General features: G+C 43.6%; 1 protein-coding gene across 3 annotated transcripts in view; it reads right to left on the bottom strand.

Annotated features, from left to right (window-relative positions):
• The window catches only part of MGAM (maltase-glucoamylase), a 199,588-nt gene that overhangs the window by 116,822 nt on the left and 60,979 nt on the right, over positions 1-21,787 (bottom strand). For all 3 annotated transcript variants that reach the window (XM_043463909.1, XM_043463910.1, XM_043463908.1), the window contains exons 26-41: positions 21,086-21,286; positions 18,172-18,326; positions 16,936-17,104; positions 16,558-16,654; positions 14,875-14,987; positions 13,026-13,151; positions 11,437-11,565; positions 11,067-11,177; positions 10,475-10,537; positions 5,397-5,531; positions 4,845-4,932; positions 3,886-4,024; positions 2,635-2,768; positions 2,485-2,519; positions 2,039-2,155; positions 490-638 (exon numbers count right to left, since the gene is read on the bottom strand). In XM_043463909.1, the coding sequence (XP_043319844.1) occupies positions 490-638; positions 2,039-2,155; positions 2,485-2,519; positions 2,635-2,768; positions 3,886-4,024; positions 4,845-4,932; positions 5,397-5,531; positions 10,475-10,537; positions 11,067-11,177; positions 11,437-11,565; positions 13,026-13,151; positions 14,875-14,987; positions 16,558-16,654; positions 16,936-17,104; positions 18,172-18,326; positions 21,086-21,286 (1,961 nt within the window). The remainder of the gene's footprint in view (positions 1-489; positions 639-2,038; positions 2,156-2,484; positions 2,520-2,634; positions 2,769-3,885; positions 4,025-4,844; positions 4,933-5,396; positions 5,532-10,474; positions 10,538-11,066; positions 11,178-11,436; positions 11,566-13,025; positions 13,152-14,874; positions 14,988-16,557; positions 16,655-16,935; positions 17,105-18,171; positions 18,327-21,085; positions 21,287-21,787) is intronic.

The raw sequence follows: 21,787 nt of genomic DNA, 5'->3' as shown, positions 1-21,787 counted from the left end.
TCAGACCTAAGTTGGAAATCCAGCTGCATTCTATGCCATCTTTATTCTTTCCCTAGATCTACCTTAATCAGATACATATTCACTTTCTACATGCCATGTTCTTCAAACCCAGAAATAGTTGGGTTTAGACATGTTCTCCCCTATCAACATCTCCAACGTCTTAACCTTCAGTGCAAGAATGGCCTTCATTCCTCAGATATCCCCTGGCATACCTTCTTTTATGATGTGAGTTACTACAAATGCCCAAATTAGAAAGAAATTATTCTATGTTGTATTGCCTATCATGTTGAATTTTTAAAAATATTCAGTAGCCTTTTATCTAAGAGTGAAGGTGTGACAGACACCATGCTTAAAAGAGCCATAATGTATGGTCTGTGCCTAGAGAGCTCTGGGCAAAGACAGTCACGTCTTTAATTTGGAAGAATTCTGCAACAGCTACTATAGAGAAGGAAATTGTCGCAGTCCCTGGGACCCTGGCTGGACACTCACTCATGGAGAAGAGGCCGTACGACGGTGCTGCCCTCCGTGCTGGCTTTGTGCATCAGGGTGTAGAAATACGGCAACAGGGCATATCTGGTCTCCAGGACGCTCTTGGAGATTGTCACGAAGGTAGAATTCCAGGACACAGGGTCTTGCCTCTAAGGAGAAAAAAGGAGTGTTCAGTGCTGAAGGGACATAGGGGACTTAAAGAGGTCACTGAACTGTTAGTCCAAATGAAGGTCACACACGCCTAAACCAACAATGACTATAGATGAGGCTCAGAGAATATAAACATATTCTGTTTATAGACTGAAAGAAATCACTGAAGCCTCCCCAGGACAGTTGAAAAACTTTCTTATAAGAAATTGGGCTGGGGGCAGGGGTGCATATCTGGTACAATGCCCAAATCAAAAGAATAATCTGAAGAACATTGAGGAATATGATTCGTTGAAATGTGAAGATTCTTTTACGTATCTGTTGGCTATTTGTATATCTTTTTTTGGAAAACTGTCTATTCGGTTCCTCTGCCCATTTTTAATTCAGATTGCAGGATGGACAGAGATGGATTGTCAGTCAAAGTATAAAAACTTCTTGTTAGAAGTTAAATATTTCTGAAAAAAAAAATAAATAAAAATTAAAAAGAAGAAGTTAAATATTTCTGGTGATTAAATGTGCAGCATGGTGCCTATAGCTAATGACTGTTGTTGTTCAATTACTAAGTCGTGTCCAATTCTTTGAGACCCCAAGGACTGCCACACCCCAGATTTCCCTGTCCTCTACCCTGTCCTTCACTATCTTCCAGCGTTTGCTCAATACTTAGTTTTATACATAGTTAACAATACTATATAATAAGGGCTTCCCTGATAACTTAGTGGTCAAAGAATTAGCCTGCCATTGCAGGAGACATGGGGTCAGTCCCTGGGTCAGGAAGATCCCCTGAAGGAGGAAGTGGCAACCCACTCCAGTATTCTTGCCTGGGAAATCCCATGGACAGAGGAGCCTGGCAGGCTATAGTCCATGCGGTCACACAGTTAGACATTACTTAGTGACTAAACAACAACACTGTATTATAAACTTGAAGGTTGCTAAGAGTATAGATGTTAAATGTTCTCACCACAAAAAAGGAATGGTAATTACGTGAGGTGATTGAGGTGTTAACGGATCCTACTGTGGTAATAATTTCATAATATATTTCAAGCTTTTTTTAAAAGGAACATAAGGGTTTAATGGTTTATAAGATGTCCTTGGGGAATATAAACAACTTCGTGTGCTATATGCTCAGTCATGTTTGACTCTTTGTGACCCTATGGACTATAGCTTGCCAAGCTCTTCTGTCCATGGAATTTTCCAGGCGAGATACTGGAGTGGGTTGCCATTTCCTTTTCCAGGGGATCTTCCCGACCCAGGAATCAAACTTTGGTCTCCTGCATCTCGTGTATTGGCAGGCAGAGTCTTTACCACTGCATCATCTGGGAAGCCTGTACATTACTTGTAGTTCAAATGGGAATCTGTGTTCCTGGCAACACAAAACTTTTGAGCTCTGAGCTTAATGTCCTACCCTGGTCCCAATGGTGTTGTGATTTCTTGCGAAGGGGTAGAAGGCCCCTAGTTGCATCCAGCGAGCACACATTTCATATTCAGCATCTTGAAAGAATCCACAAATATCTGCTCCTGTCTGAAACAAGATAGAACAAAATGGGCCAGTTAATGATTTCTGAAAGATGTTGCCATCTGCATTATGATTAGGAGCGACCCAGAGGACACCACAGGGACTTCCCTGGTGGTCCAGTGGTTACAGTCCCCCTTGCAATGCAGGTGACAAGGGTTCAACCCCTGCTCGGGGAACTAAAATCCCACAAGCTACGGAATAACTAAGCCCACATGCCGCAACTACTGCATCAGAGTGCTGCAGTGAGAGATACCACATGCCGCAACTAAGACCCAAGGCAGCCAGATAGATAAATAAACACTTCTTTTCTAAAAAGAACAAAAAAGGACACTTACGTAGGATATGCCAAAAAGACTAAACTCCATCATGCCTGCAAGAGAACCATGGCTGGGTCAGACAAGACACTCATGACCTGCCTCCTCCTCCCTCCCCAGAGAATCCTTGATCCAAGATCCTGACTCCTCTCCCGCCAGCAGCCCACACACCAATGATTGACTTCTTCAGCTGGTCCCACGCGGCCGTGTTGTCGCCCAGCCAGTGTCCTCCCCAGCGGCCAGAAGAGGGGAAAGTGGAGCGAGTGATGACGATCCCTCGCTGTCCTGTCACCTCCTGCACGGCTCTGCTCGGAAGGGGACAAGGGGGTGACTTAGGGCAGAGCAGGGGAGGAAAGTCCCAGAGCTCCTGAGCCTATGACTCAAGGACAAAGCAGCTCATGTGTCCCAGAAAGGAATATGGAAAACTGGGTCATGAGGTCCCAATTGACTGATTCCTGGTGATGAAGATAACATTAAAACCTGTGTCTTTATATGGTATTTTACAAAGTTTTATAAAAACTACAGAATGTAATAGACTCACTGGATCACCTACAAATAATAGCTAGTCACTGAATCTTGCTATCTATTTACTCAATACTCAGTTTAATATAGTGGGGAAAGAAGAAGGTGAATTCTTGTATAAGGCTTTCCTTAGGATAATTCTTATTAAGCATGGACTTGAGCACACAAAATGAGGCAGGGATAATCCAGTAGGACACCAGCTGGCTAGCCAACAGGAATGACAAAATAAATAAATAAATCCAAATAGAGATGAGTCACTTCTGAAGTCAAGGAAAGAGATATCCAGTCCTCTGTGTTCCCTTCTAATAGCTAAAGTTACTATAGCATCATCTGCACCCTGTGATGATTGCCTGTGTCTCCGTGTGTGCTTCCTCCATGAGGACTATTGGCCTTTCACCAGCACGACCAGCTCTTATTTAAATCTGTCCTCCTCACTAGGATCACAGGATGTGGCTCCATGCTCATGAGTGTTTAATGCTGGGTTGGTGAAAGTGTCCATTGGGGTTTCTCTATATGATATTACAGAAAACCCCAAACTTCATGGCCAACCCAGTAAGTGAGAATTGCTATAGAGCTATAATTAAAAGCTACCCAACTCTTGATGTGAAGAACCGACTCATTGGTAAAGACCCTGATTCTGAAAAGATTGAAGGCAGGAGGAGAAGGGGATGACAGAGGATGAGATGGTTGGATGGCATCACTGATGCAATGGACATGAGTTTGAGTAGACTCCAGGAGCTGGTGATGGACAGGGAAGCCTAGTGTGCTGCAGTCCATGGGGTCGCAACGAGTCGGACACGACTGACTGACTGAACTCTCGAAAGAGGGAATGAAAGGAGGAGCAGGGTAGCTTCCCCAGTCCCAGGCTGTCCCAGCTGGAGAAGGGTGATGATGACTCACTCGTATGTGGGTCTGGTCTGGGCCCACCCGTAGAGGCTGTGCACGTCGTAGTGGCGCACCGGTGAACCGTCAGGCAGGACCTGCTGGCTCTCCATGCACATGGTCTTGCTGCTCAGGCCCTGGTCCCTGGACTCCAGATCTGAGGAGAAAGATCTAGTGATGTGACATTGATCCCTGCCTGATCCTGTTTAGCCTTGACCTCGCTTCATGGGATTGAAGCAAGGCAGTGTCTGGCTCTTAAGGCTAAGCTGACCTCTGCATGGGTCCCTCGTCTCCCCAGCGTCCTGGCAATGTGCCTGGTTCTTAGTTACAGTGGCACCTGCAGGTGTTTTCAGCCCCCAGGACCCCGGAAGAGAAAGCAGTGGCGTGCGGAGAACACAGCTGTCAAACACGGACAGGCTCCAACCAAGCTTCTAGCGTGTACATTATTTCATATAATTCTTATCATGATTCTTTGAAGAAGATATCATGATCCTCCTTTTACAGTTTAAAAAACTGAGATTTGGAAAGAGCAAGTCATCTGCTGAAGGTCATACGGCTCATAGAGAAAATAATAATTGGATCCAAGACATGAACACAAGTACAATGCCAAAGTCACTGACTCCATGGTAAGGAGAAGCTGTTACTGTCCACCCACTGATGACATAACAAATTCCTGGGGAGGGACTCACACGAACCTACGAAACTAAGACCCTGAGCTATAGAGTCTGTTGGAGACACGACCACTGTTAAGTAACTGAGAAATTCACTCAACGGGGCCAATAACTTGCCCACACCCAACTGGGTAAAGTTCTCAGGAATGGACTTGTTACCTTGCCGCCCCCCCCAACCCCTCTGCAAAACAGAGCATCAGTCAGGATGTCCCCGCGCATCAGGGAAAATGCCAGGTTGCTGGGTTCTTGCGGGGCTCACTCCCTGTTCCCATGAAGCTGCCAGTAGAGAAGGCCAAGGGTCCTCACGTGGCATATAGGGAGGGTGGTTCAGAGTGGCATCCTTGCAGCCTGGAGGGACTGCTCCATTCACAAAGCTCGCTGGTTCATTCATATCCTAGAAATATCAAACCCAGAAATACTTTACTTTTAAAAAGAGCTACATCCTGTCAACCCAGAGACAGGGAAGCAGAGAGTACATTGTTCACCATCCAGTAGTTTCAAAGGTACCAGCCCAGGGAAGATTCATCAAATCCAGCTTGAGAAAGATCAGGGAAGCCCTATAGAATGACTGGCTAGAGGATTTGAAAAAACTCTGAGGGTGTGAGGTAGGCTCGGTTCCAAGGAATTCCTGGTTATCACCTTGGACTTTTATAGCCAGAACTTCAGACAAGGTACAAGGTAAAAGGAGTATCAGAGTGGGCCGGTCCTGACTGGAAGAGCTGCAGTCTGATACGTTCAAAGTCTTTCCTGGATGACTATTACCTCTTCAGATTAAAGGTCAGGGATACATATGCTGAGGCACGCAGAGAGAGAAACACAACTGTCCCCATGTACACAGACACAAACGTGCACACTTACAATCCATAAGCCATCGAACTTCAAGCTCTTCTCTGGTTCCCGTGGATTGGTGTACAGTTCTGTCAACTCCGTCTTCCACCATGCGATGGTTGAATTACGGAAAAAGTCTGGAAAGGCCACAAATGCCCGGTATTTCTGTAAGGAGGAAATACAATTTATTTGTCCCAAATAAATACATTAGACAGAAAATTGGTATTTCCTGAAAGCTTAACTTACAAAACCTGTTCTGTGTGGTGATAGTTAATCCAAACAGAGCTTAAGGAATGTTCTTAACTTATCTGAAATACAGTGAATGCAAAGAATAGGAATGAGCACAAATGAAACCCCTTCTTATCACCTGGAAAGCATTCATGGACTGTTTTCCTCTTTGTATCAACACAAATGGTAGCTACCAACACCCTGGACTCACTATTTCATCTGCTAGATACCCACCCCTCAACCTCTGTCCTGAAGTTTCCTAAGCTCTCCTCAAAGACAAAGCATGAGCCAGGGAGACTGCAGCTTGAAGCGGGCAGAGAGCAGATGCATTGTCAACAGGTTGGAAAGAAACAACCAGGTGATTCTCCCCTATTTCATTCTCAGGAGGAAAAGGGGGTAAGAGGTAAGGTTGTATTTTATTACATTAAACTATCTAACTGATATGTATCTGGGTTTTCTATGGTTTCAGAGTCACTTGAAAAGTACAGTGTCAAATACTTATTGCATGACCTAGGCTTTAAATATCTACATTATTTCATGTAATTCTTATCCTAATTCTATGAAGAAGAATTAATTGTGTGTCAACTAAATTAGAAGAACTTAAAGAGAAAGTTTCAACTCCCCTTTCTGTTATCTTTTTCAAATGATAAAAACAATGTCTTTATTTTAACCTGGAAAATGGACCAAGGTATAACTCTAGAACTATAACCCTTTGGAGAGGAAGGCCCTTGTTGACCTTTGTATTTCCCCCACCATGCTGAGCTTAGAAACTGCATAATTGTGAATTCATTCCACTTAACAACAGGAAATCTTCATAAATTTATACATAACTATGATGCTTGTTATGGACCTTTCTGGTCCTTTGTATGTCTTAGTAAATCGGTTCTTCTGTGTTCATCAGTGCATTTCAAGAGTTAAAAGCTAAATAATGCTGGTGACAAGGGTGTGGGTGGTGTGGGAACAACAGAAAGAGGACTTGGACTAGGGAACCTCCAGTTCTGGTACACAACAGATAATAGGCAAGTTAAAAACCAATGTCTAGATAAAACACCACAAGGAACAGGAAGGAAAAAAAAATGGATCAGCACACAGGGATCCAGCTCACAGAGAACGTCAAGGTGTTGAGTCACATCACTGAGCATCTTATGAAGGGGAAGCATGTCAAGAAGGCCTTTTTTGTTAGAAAACGGAGGTGGAAATATAGAAACAACAAAACAAGCTTTCACTGGAAACAGAGAGCTGCAGCTGAGGCAGGGTTAGAAACATGGGGCAGAGGAGGGAAGCAGAGGATTAGAGTAGACAGAGTCAATGCCAGTCACGTCCGAGGGACAACCGAATCCCAGGTGAGACACAAGTGAGCAATTTGACCACTTTGGTTTATGAATCCCACTAAAAGGTGCTCTGACCCTTGCCCATGAAATGAAGAAAACTCTGTTGTTCTCCAAGGTCCTGGTTCCACCTCACTCCCGTCTGTGTTCCACTCTTGCTTCATTGCTTCTGCAATGCTATTTCCCCTCATCCTCAATCCATGATGTAGCCACCTGGCCCCATTTCTTAGCAGGTAAACAATAACAACAACTGGTATATAAAAATAGACACATTGATCAGTGGAATGGAAGAGAAAGCCCAGAAATAAACCCATGCATATGCAGTCAATTAATCTTCTACAAGAATGCAAGAAACATAAATGGGGAAAGAACAGTCTTCTATTAACAGTGTTAGAAAAACATGAAGGGAATTCTCTGGTGGTCCAGTGGTTAAGACTCCATGCTTCCACTGCTGGGAGCCTGGATTCAATCCCTGATTAGGGAACTAAGATCCTCCAAGCTGGGTGGAGTGGGCAAAATAAGAGAGAGAAAAGAAAAACGTGGATATCCACATGAAAACAATGGAACTGGGGCTTCCCTTGTGGCTCAGTGGTAAAGAATCTGCCTGCCAGTGTGGAAGACAGGGGTTTCATCCCTGATCCAGGAGGATCCACTTGCCTAGGAGCAACTAAGACCGTATGTAACAACTTTAGAAGCTATACTCTAAAGCTCAGGAACCGCAGTTACTGAAGCCGGCGTGCCTAGAGCCCATGCTCCACAACAAGGGAAGTCATCACAATGAGAAACCCGAGCATCACAACTAGAGAGTGGCCCCCACTTGTCCCAACTAGAGAAAAGCCTGTGCAGCAACAAAGGCCCAGCACAGCCAAAAAAATTAAAAAAGAATGAAACTGAACTCCTATCTTATACTGCTATAAAACTTAATTCAAAATGAATTAAAGATTCAAAAGTAAGACCTGAAACCATAAAACTTCTAGAAGAAAACACAGGAAAAAGTTCCTCGACACTGGTGTTGGCAGTGAGATTTTGGATTTGATGATACCAAAAGCGCTAGCAACAAAAGAAAATTAAGTGAGAATACATCAAACGAAAAAGCTTCTCCACAAAAAACAATCAACAAAATGAAAAGGCAGCCTACAGAACAGGAGAAAATATTTAAAAGGAAAATACCCAATGAGTTAATATTTTAAATACATATGGAAGCTATAAAACTCAAAAGCAAGAAAAATAACCCACAAATAAATTGATTTAAAAATGGACAAAGGACCTAAACAGACATATTTGCAGAGAAGGCCTACAAATGTCCAACAGATACATGAAAAAGTTCTTAATATCACTAATCATTAAGGAAATGCAAATCAAAACCACAATGATAAGCTGTTTCTAAAGCTTTTATGAAAAAGATGATAGACAACAAGTGTTGGCAAGCATGTGAAGAAAAGGGACTCCTTGGGCACTGTCAGTAAGAATACAAACTGGTATAGCCATTACGAAAATACTATGGAGTTCCCTCAAAAAATTAAAAATAGAACTACCAAGTGATCCAGCAATCCTACTTCTGGGTATATATCCTAAAGGAAGCAAAATTAGTGTCTTGAAGAGATATGTCCCATATTCACTGAAGCATTATTCACAATAGCCAAGATGTTGAAAAAACTTAGGTGTCTGCCCACAGATGAGTGGATAAAGAACACGTGGGGTGTGTGTGTGTGTGTGTGTGTGTGTGTGTATACACTGGAATGTTATTCAGCTATGATAAAGAAAGAAGACTTGCCATTTGCAATAACATAGAAGGCATTATTATGGATAAACCTAGAAGGCATTATTCTAAGTGAAATAAGCCAGATATAGAAAAACAAACACTGTCATGATCTCACATATGTGGAATCTGAGAAAAATAAGTTGAACTCATAGAAACAGAGAGTAGAATAGTGATTACCAGCTGCCAGGAGGTGGGGAAATGAGGAGATGCTGATCAAAGGTTGCAAGCCTTCATTTATCAGATGAATGAGTTCCTGGACCTGATATCCAATGCAGTGATTATAGCTAATAATACTGTATTGTATACTTAAAAGATGCTAAGAGAGTAGATTCTCCCCACATACATACACAAATGGCAACTATCTGAAATGGTGGATGTGTTAATTAACCTGATTCTGATAATCATTTCATGATATACATGTATATAAAATGATCACATTGTATACTTTATATATATACAATTTTATTTATCAATTATACCTCAGTTAAGCTGGAGGAAAAAACAAAAAACTAAAATAAATATGTAAAAGTCAAGGATCCCATGACCCTGAACTTCTCTGGCAGACTCCTATGTCCATGCGGCCTACCTGGACCACCAATCTTCAAGTAATCTTCTGTGAGAAACAACAGAGATTGTAGGAAGCTAGATTCTCTCCCTTGGATCCTCATCTGAGATCCATGGTAAGTGAGAACCTGTTCCTGGGAGAGAGCAAATTTTAACCTACGGCTAGAAACTGGGGCTTCCCTGGTGGCTCAGAGGTTAAAGCGTCTGCCCGAAATGCGGGAGACCTGGGTTCGATCCCTGGGTTGGGAAGATCCCCTGGAGAAGGAAATGGCAACCCACTCCAGTATTCTTGCCTGGAGAATCCCATGGACGGAGGAGCCTGGTGGGCTACATTAGTCCATGGGGTCGCAAAGAGTCGGACACGACTGAGCGACTTCATTTTCACTTTCACTTTCTTTAGGAACTTGGAGATAAGATTAGAGTTGAGGGACTTCCCTGGTGGTCCAGTGGTTGAGAATCTGCTTGCCAATGCAGGGGACACAGGTTTGATCCCTGGTCTTGGAAGATCCCACATGCTGCAGAGTAGCTAAACCTGCGTGTCACAACTACTGAAGGCCACATGCCTAGAGCCCATGCTTTGCAACAAGAGCAGCCACTGTAGTGAGAAGCTTGTGCGCCACAGCTAGAGTAGACCCCACTCACAACTAGAGAAAGCCTACGTGCGGCAACAAAGACCCAGAGCAGCAAAATAAAGGAAAAAAGATCAAAGCTGAGAAACCCAAGGAAAGACGGAGGGATTTATAAGAGTGAAGATGGAGAAGCCTACCCACAAAAAGATGTGCAGAGAAAAATACCCAATCAGTAAAGACAGGGGTGAGAGACTGCTTGAAAAGGATACTCAAAGCAAAAACTGAAAAAGCAACAATAAATATACTAATTCAGGCAAAAGACAGTGTTTCTTAGAGGTTTCATTCGGCGGAAATTTTCTGGATGTTTGTAATCTGAAAGTCATGGAGTGGAAATCATTACTCTGTCACTTGAAACCATGGACACAAGTAATTTAAGATCTCTGAGTCTTAGTTATGCAAAGCATATAAATAACTATCCCCCAACTGGGGTAAAATATTGCATGCAAAGCGATTGGCACAAGACAAATGCACAGGACACGTTCGCTATGTGAGTTTCCTCATCTCGCCCACGCTCACGGCACAGGGATGTCCAGTATCCTAAGCGTGATGGCACCTTCCTGGCATCCCTGATCCCCCACATCCACACAAGCCCCTTACCTCCACTTGGCTGTCCCAGTCTAGAGAACTGTTTATTACCACATCAGGAAAATCAGGCCAGACCTGTGAAGAAAAACATGTTTCAAAGCAATGCACTAGATAATTTCTCTTATATAGCATTTCCTAAGAAACTATAGGGCTTTCCAGGTGGTGCTAGTGGTAAAGAATCCACCAGCAATGCAAGAGACATAGAAGACACAGGTTCAATCCTTGGGTTGGGAAAATCCCCTGGAGGAAGAAAATGGCAACCCACTCCAGTATTCTTTCATGAAAAATCCCATGGGTGGAGGAGCCTGGTGGGCTACAGTCCATGGGGTCACAAAGAGTTGGACTGGGCTGAGGGGTTACACACACAAGAAACTATAAACCTTGTTCTATGGGCGATAGTACTTTGATTTTCCTGTAGGACTGATCTAGAGAAAAGTGGATCACACAATGTACACACACATTCCTTTAAAATTCCTTAACAGTGGTGACAAATACCAATAGAGAATATGAGAACTTCTGACCTCCAAGTCCAAATGGAAAAAAGAAAGAAACGTACAAACACACTAACAGTGTGGGGATTAGTGAATCACTGCTCAGGGCATACCTTTCCCCAGACAATGCTCCCATCACTCGGGTCTTTGATGAAGACATCGTCCTCTACACCCCGTGTGAATGGCAGATAGGGCTTGGTCTCGTTGCCAGAAATGGCTGGGTCCTAAAATCAAAGCACAGGTCAGATGATGAAACCAAAGCCAGAGAATGACTCAGGGTAGGGAAAAGGAGAATTCCTCCAAAGAGGAGGCATGGCTTCCACCCATGCTATAGAGCTTCTGTGAACCCAGGGAAATACACTTTCCATATTGAACCTCAATTTCTCTACTCATAGCATGGAAAAAAACACAGGGATGAAGCTTTCTCCACCAAAGTCCATTCAGTCTTCAAAACAGACTCCACCCAGTCACATAGCAACTAACCAGAATGATGATGACCCGCATCCCGTCGGCCTTCATGCGAGTAATCAGAGCTGGAAACCCCTCAAACTCAACGTCAAGGGTGAAGTCCAGCTGCCGCTCCATGTAGTCAATGTCTGAGTACTGCACATCCTGGAAGAAGACAGAGTAAGCTTATACAAGCTCAGGTCCACATGAGAACAATGGTCCAGTAACCAGGGGTAAAGTTCAGACGGCTTCTTCTTGATTCTTTCAAATCCCACCTCTGTTATTTGCTAGGTATTAGGTTCTGGAAAAGTCACCTAATTCTCAAACTTTTAGTAGTCAAAATAGAAAATAAATAAATAAATAAATTAGCAAAAAGCAGAATGATAATGTCGACCTCCACAATTTTGTCTGTGGAGATACATGAAAAAAATCGATGAGAGTGCTTTGTAAAGGACCAGAATAAGGAGCGAACAGAGGATGAGATGGTTGGATGGACATGAGTTTGAGCAAGCTCTAGGAGTTGGTGACAGACAGGGAAGCCTAGCCTGCTGCAGTCCATGGGGTCACAAAGAGTCAGACATGACGGAGCAACTCAACTGAACTGAAAGAGCAAACATGGTTATCTCCTCCAGAAAGCCAACTCAGGTATCAGGGGTTCAGATTCAGACAAAATAACCTACTAACACAGTACTAGCACAGTATTAACACAACATGGACAGTAAATCCACTAAAAAGAAAACAAACAAAAGCATCTGTAATTGCTTTGGAACAGCAATCCTGGGGGTAATCAGACACAGCTTTCTTATTAAGAATAAAATATTGCATGCTAGACTTTCCATTAATAGGAAACAAGAGAAAATTCAGAGAATAACATTGATTAATAGAAAAATCAATGGCTCAGTCTGCCAAAGCAGGAGATGCGGGTTGAATCCCTTTTGTCAGGGAAATCCCCTGGAGAAGGAAATGGCAACCCACTTCAGGATTCTTGCCTGGGAAACCCTGTGGATGGAGGAGCCTGGAGGGCTGCAGTTCATGGCGTCACAAAAGAGTCAGATATAACTTAGCGACTAAAACACAACTCATCTTCAAGTAAAGGTGAAGTTTGTCTCCACACGTATTTCTTCTGGAAACCAGTCCCAAGATCTACATTCAACCAAAAATTAGATCAAGCTGGGGGCACGCTGAGCTTTAGTGCTGCCAAAGTGTCGGAACTGAGGTTATACCTATAGACACAATGGTCTGACTGAATTTGGGTCAATTTCTTTTAATGAAGCAAAATTACTCTTTGGGCCACCTTTTATATGGTAGCAAGGATGTTTTTGACTAGATGTCATGAAGTCATATGAAAGAAATGGAAGCATGACCTAGTAGAAAGAACCCTAGAGCTGACCCAATGCCCTCCTCCTTTGGCAAATCACTGTGACTCTTCCAGTTGGGGACAATGACACTGCCCCCCCCTCTGCTTATATTATAACCACTGGGAAGGGGTGAGACTGAGTGTGATCCTGTATGAGAAAATGATTTGTAATTTCGTAGAGTCTGACAAAAATCAGACAAATGCAGACATAGAGACAAGGGTTGCCCACGAGGTCCCAGAGCCAGAACCCCACAGGCTGACGACATACATAGGGAATCTGTGCAGCCACCATTGCGTCGTACAAGCTGGCGATCTCAGAGTCGTTCTGGTATCCATAGCGACACAGCTGAAACCCCAGGGACCAGTAAGGAACCATCACCGGCCGACCAATCAACTAGAAAATAAACAGAAAATTTAGTCCTTAAAAAGAAGAATTTGGATTAAAGTGGTACACAAAGTAATAATATTTTCCCAGTGTCCCCAGTTAGATAATCGGCAAACTCAAATTCAGAGAGAAATGAAGAGGATGCAAAGCCACTAGGATAACTTGGAGAAATCGTCCTGCCAGACTTGACCTCTCTTGAAAATCTGATTTTACTGCTATTTCCAGTGATTTCTAGCTTGCTGGTTAGGAACATTAAATTCAGAAACAAAATGCCTGGGTTGCCCTACAGGATCCAATCTCTGCTGGCTATGTGACTCTGGACAAAAGCGAAATAACCTCTTATACATGTTCATTCACTTGTAAATCGAGGATAATAACGTATTTGTTTCATAGTGTTTTGTGAAGACTGAGTGAATTAATATGTGGAAAGTGATCTGACATGCAGCAAGTAATATATCAGCGACATACAATAAGTTTTATAACATTGTTTGCGGCCGATGCCAAAGCAACTGTGATGACCTCTGCAGCCACAGTTATCATGTCCGCTATCCCCGCCCTCACCACAATGACCACCACCACCATCACCACCAACCACCTTCACCACCACTACCGTCACCCTCACCATACTACCTCCACCATCTCCACCATCATCACCACCATCACCACCATCACCACTATCATCACCACCATCACCACCACCCCATCACCACCATCAGCACCACCCCTATTACCACCATCATCACACCACCTTCACCACCACTGCCATCACCCTCACCACACTGCCTCCACTATCTCCACCATCATCACCACCATCACCACCATCACCACCATCAACACCACCATCAACACCACCATCAACACCACCATCACCACCATCATCACCACCCCTATCACCACCATCATCACCACACCACCATCAACACCACCATCACCACCATCATCACCACCATCACCACCACCCCTATTACCACCATCATCACGACACCACCTTCACTACCACTACCATCACCCTCACCACACTGCCTCCACCATCTCCACCATCATCACCACCATCACCACCACACCACCTTCACCACCACTGCCATCACCATCACCACACTGCCTCCACCATCTCCACTACCATCACCACCATCTCCACCATCATCACCACCATCACCACCACCCCTATTACCACCATCACCACCATCATCACCACCATCACCACCACCCCTATTACCACCATCACCACCACCCCTATTACCACCATCACCACCATCATCACCACCATCACCACCATCATCACCACCATCATCACCACCATCACCACCACCCCTATTACCACCATCACCACCATCACCACCACCCCTATTACCACCATCACCGCTGTTACCATTGCCACTGCCAGCTATAACCAGCGGTACTATTACTACTTCTGCTACTCCACAGTGCTCTTGCGGCTGCTGCTGCTAAGTCGCTTCAGTCGTGTCCGACTCTGTGCGACCCCATAGACGGCAGCCCACCAGGCTCCCCCATCCCTGGGATTCTCCAGGCAAGAACACTGGAGTGGGTTGCCGTTTCCTTCTCCCTGCAATGCTCTTAGAGGCTATGAATTTAACAGCTATTGGGATGGATTTATTTGTTCATTATTCTATAACCTACCTGTCACCCAGAAAGACCAACAGTTTCAGTTATCACCTAAGAACTACAGAAAGTGCTGTATAAACACTGGGTAGCCAACTGATTTCCCTCCTACCTCAGTGTACTGCTGGGTCACAAGCTCTGGAGTTGGCCCCAAAACCACATAAAAGTCCAGAATCCCTCCTGTGGTACGGTATGTCAAGGCAGGCAAGGGCTGGAAGGTCACGTCTGGAAATGCAGAAAATACCAATCAATATGGAAACCTTCAAGTGAGAAATTACCCCTGAAATTCATACTTTCTCCTTCTTCCTATGCCTCTATTGTAGACTATTGAGGGAAGGCAATTTGTACTATACCTACACAGAATTTTAAAAGTTAAGTGAAAGTCTTCAGGGCATGTGCCTGGATTTTTTTCCCTTTGATGCACCTATTACCTTATTATATGTTTTGTCCTTCTGCTCTTTTAAAACTGGTATTATTGATTTTATTTCAGGACAGTTTAAGACTTACAAGAAACTGCAAAAATAGTACTAAAACTTTTCTTGGACACTTCCCCCAGTGTCCCCCAGTGATGACTCTTACATAACCATTGTATGCCATCAAAACCAGGAAACCAATGTTGATATAATAGTATTAACTCAGATTCGGGTCTTATTCAGATTTCTCCAGTTTTCACAAGCACACTCTTTAATTCCACTTCCTGATTCCCCACCCTCTTTCCAATATACTACTCAAATTTTCTTTACACCCTGATGCTCTTGAACTGTGGTGTTGGAGAAGACTCTAGAGGGTCCCTTGGACTACAAGGAGATCCAACCCTTCAGTCGTAAAGGAAATCAGTCCTGAATGTTCATTGGAAGGACTGATGTTGAAGCTGAAACCCTGATACTTTGGCCACCTGATGCAAAGAGCTGACTCATTTGAAAAGACCCTGATGCTGGGAAAGATTGAAGGCAGGAGGAGAAGGGGACGACAGAGGATGAGATGGTTGGATGGCATCACCTACTCAATGGATATGGGTTTGGGTAAACTGTGGGAGTTGGTGATGGACAGGGAAGCCTGGTGTACTGCAGCCCATGGGTTGCAAGGAGTCGGACACGACTGAGCGACTGAACTGAACTGAACCCCCAGAGTGAGTGCTCTGACCCACACCTTCATCACTAAGTCAAATTATATAAATGGCTCGCACTGACTAACCTCTAGGATGCTTGGGACTCCCTTGATTTTGCTATCCCATCCTACATTATGCCAAATGCTGCTGCTGCTGCTAAGTCACTTCAGTCATGTCCGACTCTGTGCGACCCCATAGACGGTAGCCCACCAAGGCTCCCCTGTCCCTGGGATTCTCCAGGCAAGAACAATGGAGTGGGTTTATGCCAAATGAGTTAATTCTTATTACTACATTTTGTTATTGTTTAGTTGCTAAATTGTAACTGACTCTTGTGCAACCCCATGGACTATAGCCCACCAGGCTCCTCCATCCGTGGGATTTTCCAGGCAAGACTACTGGCGTGGGTTGTCATTTCTTTCTCCAGGGCATCTTCCCGACCCAGGGACCGAACCTGTGTCTCCTGCATTGGTAGGCGGGTTTTTACTGATGAACCACCAGGGAAGCCCATTACTACATGTTACTAAACTGAAATAAACAGAAAGGCTAAGCAGAATGAAGAAAAAAAAAAGAAAACACTGTCCACAAGATAATAATTTTGACTTCAGGGGCAACATGATCAAACACGTTCTGAAGTTCCTCGAGAAGGACTGAGTCACAAAAACAGAGGCGATGCCAGCGTCGCCTTACCCATGGCATTGCTGTTCAGTAGGAGCACCCCGTGGGCACTGCCATCCTCCTCCAGGGCCATGTAGTAGGGGTGGACACCATAGGAGTTCTTCTTGTACTGAGAGCGTCGTGGGAAGAACAGCAGGGGGTTAAAGGACAAAGATTGAAAAGAGAGATTGAGAAGAAAAAAAAACAAATTGATCAATAAGGTGTGTCCAGTCTTCTCTGTGAAATAAACACATAAGAAACCAAGAAGCCTGAGAGTCAACCTGCTTGTCTCAAAGCAGACTGTGAGCATCTGAGCGGGGAGTGGGCAGAGGAAACACCCACTGTGTGTGACGTGTACACAGTGTGGGTGGACAGAGGCAGCGACCCAGATCCCAAGCGCTCTGCCCTTACCCCCGGGGGTTGGTCTCGGGAGAACATCCCCCACGTGTTCCATTTCAAGTCTCTTCGGAAGGCTGTGTGCTCAGTTTCCCCAAAGCCATAGAGGTACTGGGAGGGGAGGCGCGTGGAGATGCGGATGAACATATCATTGAAGGTGAAGCCAAGGAGCTGAGAGTCCCAGCTGCAACACAAGAGGGTATGTTTGGAAAAGAAATGGGCTGTTCTAATGGCTTCAAGCAGCCGGAGTCTCGGGGAAATTGAACTCTTGATTTGCTGTGGACTCCCACACACAACATAAAGTCTGTACGATTAAGATAATCACAGCAACCAGGGCTGCAAGTCCAGGAGCCAGCATCTTTCTTCTACTTTCCTTTCTCATTCCCTCCCTTCAGTGGTCCTTACAGAATGCCAGATCCAATCATTTTCATCCTCTCAGTTGCCCCCACTTCACAGCAGCCCTAGTTTCTACTATTGCCCCACCAGAGTCTACTTTCTATGCAGCATCCAGAGTTATTTTTTTAAAGTATCTCACATCATGTCAACCCCTGTTTACAATTCTTCAGTGATTTTCACTGAAGCATCTTGTGAAGCCATTCCTGATCTGAAGCTACCTAAACCCCAGCCTCATCTCCTGCCACTTACCTCCTTATTTGTGAAACTACTCCACCCACACTGGACCTTTTCCCCTTCAAAAGGCAAGTTTCCTCCTATTTCATGGCCTGTGCACTGACTACTCAATCTGTCTGAAACATTGCCCACGTCTCCCATCTCCACATGGGAGGCTCCTCCACCTCCCCAAGGTCCTATTTAAAGTTCACTTCCTTGGAGACATCAACTCTGACCACAGTATCAAAAGCAGTCACCTCCCTATAATTATCAATTACCCTGTGATTCTTCCTGCATAGCGTTGTCACTATCTAAATCGCTGCATATTTTAACTTACATTATTTTTGTTACTTCCTTATTATTTTTGTCATAGAAAGAGAGACCTCATCTTCTATAACCACCAAATATGGAGAAGGTACTCCATAAACATTGGTTGAATGAATCCCTAGGTACATGCAACTGACTCAGGAATTACCCCCAGGACACTAAAGATTTCTCAGAAGAATGACTGTGGAAGGAAATGACTTATTCAAGAATCTGGAGATGGCTGGTGCATTGCTTTGAGCAGGGTATCTCCAAGGACACCGGCCTGGCAATGACACGGGGGATCATCAATTCCAAATCAGACTAAGAGCCACTAACATAACAGTGCCTGTACTCTTGCGGCGAATCTCAATCCCAAATGGATTCTCCTTAATGAGGACAGTGTAGAGTTGACTTTCAGAGGTGCCAGATGGAACGCTGGGTATGTTGAGAGGGACTGGAACTTCATACCGGTTGTTGTTGGGATCGTAAATCTAGACCAGAGGAGACAGATTTTAGGTCAATATAGTAGTCTTGAAACCTATACCCTTAGCAGAAACCTGATGTCTTTGACAAAGAGTCTGAACACTATATTTGTCTTCTTTAAGCTAATGATACTGGGAACTTAACAAATTGAAGAGCAATGTCAGATTTATCATTTTGATCTGAGTCTGCCATAACTCATTTTTAAATCCTCTTACAGCAACACATTATTTTCACATTGGTTCTACCTTGGAAAATCAGTCAAATTTATGGATATATTCTTTATTATTTTGTTTGTGGGTGTATTAGTGTACATGACTACCTGAAAACCTTTCTGAATTGAAAAAAATTTCTCCCTTAAAAACATGAACTCTTCTTGATTAAAATAATCATAGATATTCTTGCTAAAAACTGGGGTCTATATTGGTTCACTGTGTACCTACTATATTCCTGCCTGATACTGTACTAGATGCAAGGTTTACTGAACTGAGAAAGACACGGTTATTACTTTTAAGAAATTCACATGCTAATGAAAGGCGGAAGAGAGTGCCCAAAACATCTGAGTGATACATATTATGTACAGCTAGACAGAAGTGTTGTGAGATTGTAGGGAAGGAAATGCCTATCAATGTTTCCAGAAGACTGAGATGGTTTCATGGGGAAAAGGGCTGAATCTTAAAAGCTTTGCAGACACTAATCAAGCACAGAAAGAAAACCAAGTCACTCCTGGCAGAGAAATAAATGCAAAGGCACAGAGAATTAAAAGAAAGAGGCAATTATTTTGGAGAGAGCTATTGTATAATCCAGGAGGTAGAGCAGGGAAGAGTTAAACCTGAAGAGTTGAGTGAGCTCATTTATTTCAAACCCATTAGGCACCTACCACATGCCAGTACAAAGGTGAGGATGGAAAGATACAGTAGCATCATCCCTGCATTACAAGATGTGTAAGAACTCATAGTCCGGGTTGATATCAGATTGTGAAGAAGCTTTCAGACAATGCACACTGACCTGAATCTTTACTCTTTCAATAAACATTGAGAACTTACTATCTACTAGGCTTTGTGCTACATCTCAGAAATACAAAGACGAAAGGACAAATTCTTGTCCTTGAGAAACTTATAATTCAATAGTGAAAAAGACCATAAAAATAGCCCATCATTAATGGTACATGAACATATTTGCAGGGAAGAAATAGAGGCACAGACATAAGAGAATGGATGTGTGGACATGGTGATGAGGGGATGAATTGGGAGAAAGGGAAGAACACATATACGCTACCTTGTGTAAAATAGATAGCTAGTGGGAAGCTGATGGATAGCGCAGGGAGCTCATCTCAGTGCTCTGTGGTGACCTAGAGGGATGTGATGAATGGGAAAGAGGTCCGGGATATATGGATACACACTGCTGATTCCCTTCATTGTATAGCAGAGACTAGAACGACACTGTAAAGCAACTATATCTCAATTTTTTAAAAAAAATACATAAAGAAAAAATGAAAAACAGACCATCACTTGTCCTGAGATGTAATTAAATCATGAAAGAAAAAGAGATCAGTTTCCTCGTGGCTCAGCTGGTAAAGAATCTGCCTGCAGTATGGGAGACCTGGGTTTGATCCCTGGGTTGGGAAGATCCCCTGGAGAAGGGAAAGGCTACCTACTCCAGTATTCTGGCTGAGAGAAGTCCATGGACTGTATAGCCCATGGGATCGCAAAGAGTCTGACACGACTGAGCGACTTTCACTTTCACACTCTTGTAGGTGTTTCATATATCCCAAATTCACTGTCCAAAACTGAATTCATCACTGTATTTTGCCTAAACCCAAATCTTTCCAGTGTTCCCCTTCTGGTTCCCCTTCATGGATGATAGCACCATCCATGTAGAGACACAAGCTAGAAACTTGGTGATTGTCTTGATATTTCTCCCTCCCTCATTGCCTATTTGTAATCAATCACCAGATCCCACGATGCTACTTCTTATTCTCTTGATATTGTCCACTTCTCCCTCTCCTCTCTGTACCTGGTCTAAGCTCAATACCCCATCTGGATTACCTAACTGATAGTGTCCTAACTTGTCTCCTTTTTCACCCTTGTCCTCCTGACCATTTTTCTTACAGTAGAAACAGTAATCATTTCAAAGTGCAGTTTAGACCAGGTCTCACTGTCCCATCAATGGTCCCAAATTACTCTCAGGATAATGATCTAGTATATAGTGCGTGTGCTCACTCAGTCATGTCCAGCTCTTTGTGACCCCATGGACTGTAGCTCACCAGGCCCCCCACCCCTGGAATTTTCCAGGCAAGAATACTGGAGTGAGTTGCCATTTCCTACTCTAGGGGATCTTCCCAACCCAGGGATTGGACCTGTGTCTCCTGCATCTCCTGTATTGGCAGGCAGTTTTAGTGCCACCTGGGAAGCCCATTTAGGATAAAATATGTACACCAGCTAATTTTCAATGTGTTTTCAGTTGCTGAAAGTCACTAATTTAATGTGGGCAAAAATTCACTTATCAAAAAAATCAGAAAAAAAGCCTCCATTGTCAACAGTGCCTCAAAAGCCCATCTGAAATATTAAGATACATTTGCCTTGCTTGATACCCACCCCAAATGGATGGAGAACAAAACTGTGAAAGTGTGTGCCACGGACTCGACAGTTTTCAATGGCTAACTTAGAAGAGCAAACTGATTGCATAGTTCTGTGATCCTGACAAGAGAAAAATAATGAAACTAAGAAGTGAGAAGTAGGAACTTGATACATACACTGTCAACACATACCTTAAACTGCAGCATGTTATCCTTGTGGTAGGTCACAGTCAGGCGGAGGGGGTTCACGGGTACTGAGGGGAAGGAGGGGGCATACAGAGAAGTCTTTAAGGAGATGACAGCTGAGGCCCCATGTGAGTCATACTGAACATCACTGACAGAGTAGAGATCATTGACAAAATAGCAAAAAGGGACTCCGGGAGAACTGGACTCCTGCAAAGTAAAGGCAAATTCAGTTCAGTGTGAGCTCTAGGATGATCAAATATAAAAGGGCTAGAAAACACAATATTTAGGGAGATAAAGATAAACTCAGTCATTTCCTTATATACTCTTTGGTAGTGACATAAGTTTTCACTCCTGGTCTCCATGTAAAATTTTGTTAAAAAAAGACCCATTTCTGTCCCATCTATTCTTCAAACATCCAGATAAAAACTCAGGTTACTTTGGAAGTCAGCCCTTTCTATAGATTTTAAGTAGTGACTTAGGCACTGGTTCCATGCTCATGAAATTGTAGATGGAGTGTAAAGGATTTTACAAAATTACTATGAGGTACTATGTTACATGGGTCAGAATGGCCATCAGTAAAAAGTCTCAAATGCTGAAGAGAGTGTGGAGAAAAGGGAGCCCTCCTACACTGCTGGTGGGGATATAAGTTAGTGCAGCCACTGTGGAAAATAGTATGAAGGTTTCTCAAAAAACTAAACATAGAGTTGC

Source organism: Cervus canadensis, chromosome 3 (genome assembly GCF_019320065.1).
Source record: "Cervus canadensis isolate Bull #8, Minnesota chromosome 3, ASM1932006v1, whole genome shotgun sequence".
Classification (NCBI taxonomy): Eukaryota; Metazoa; Chordata; class Mammalia; order Artiodactyla; family Cervidae; genus Cervus; species Cervus canadensis.
This window is presented reverse-complemented; position numbering and strand designations above follow the sequence as displayed.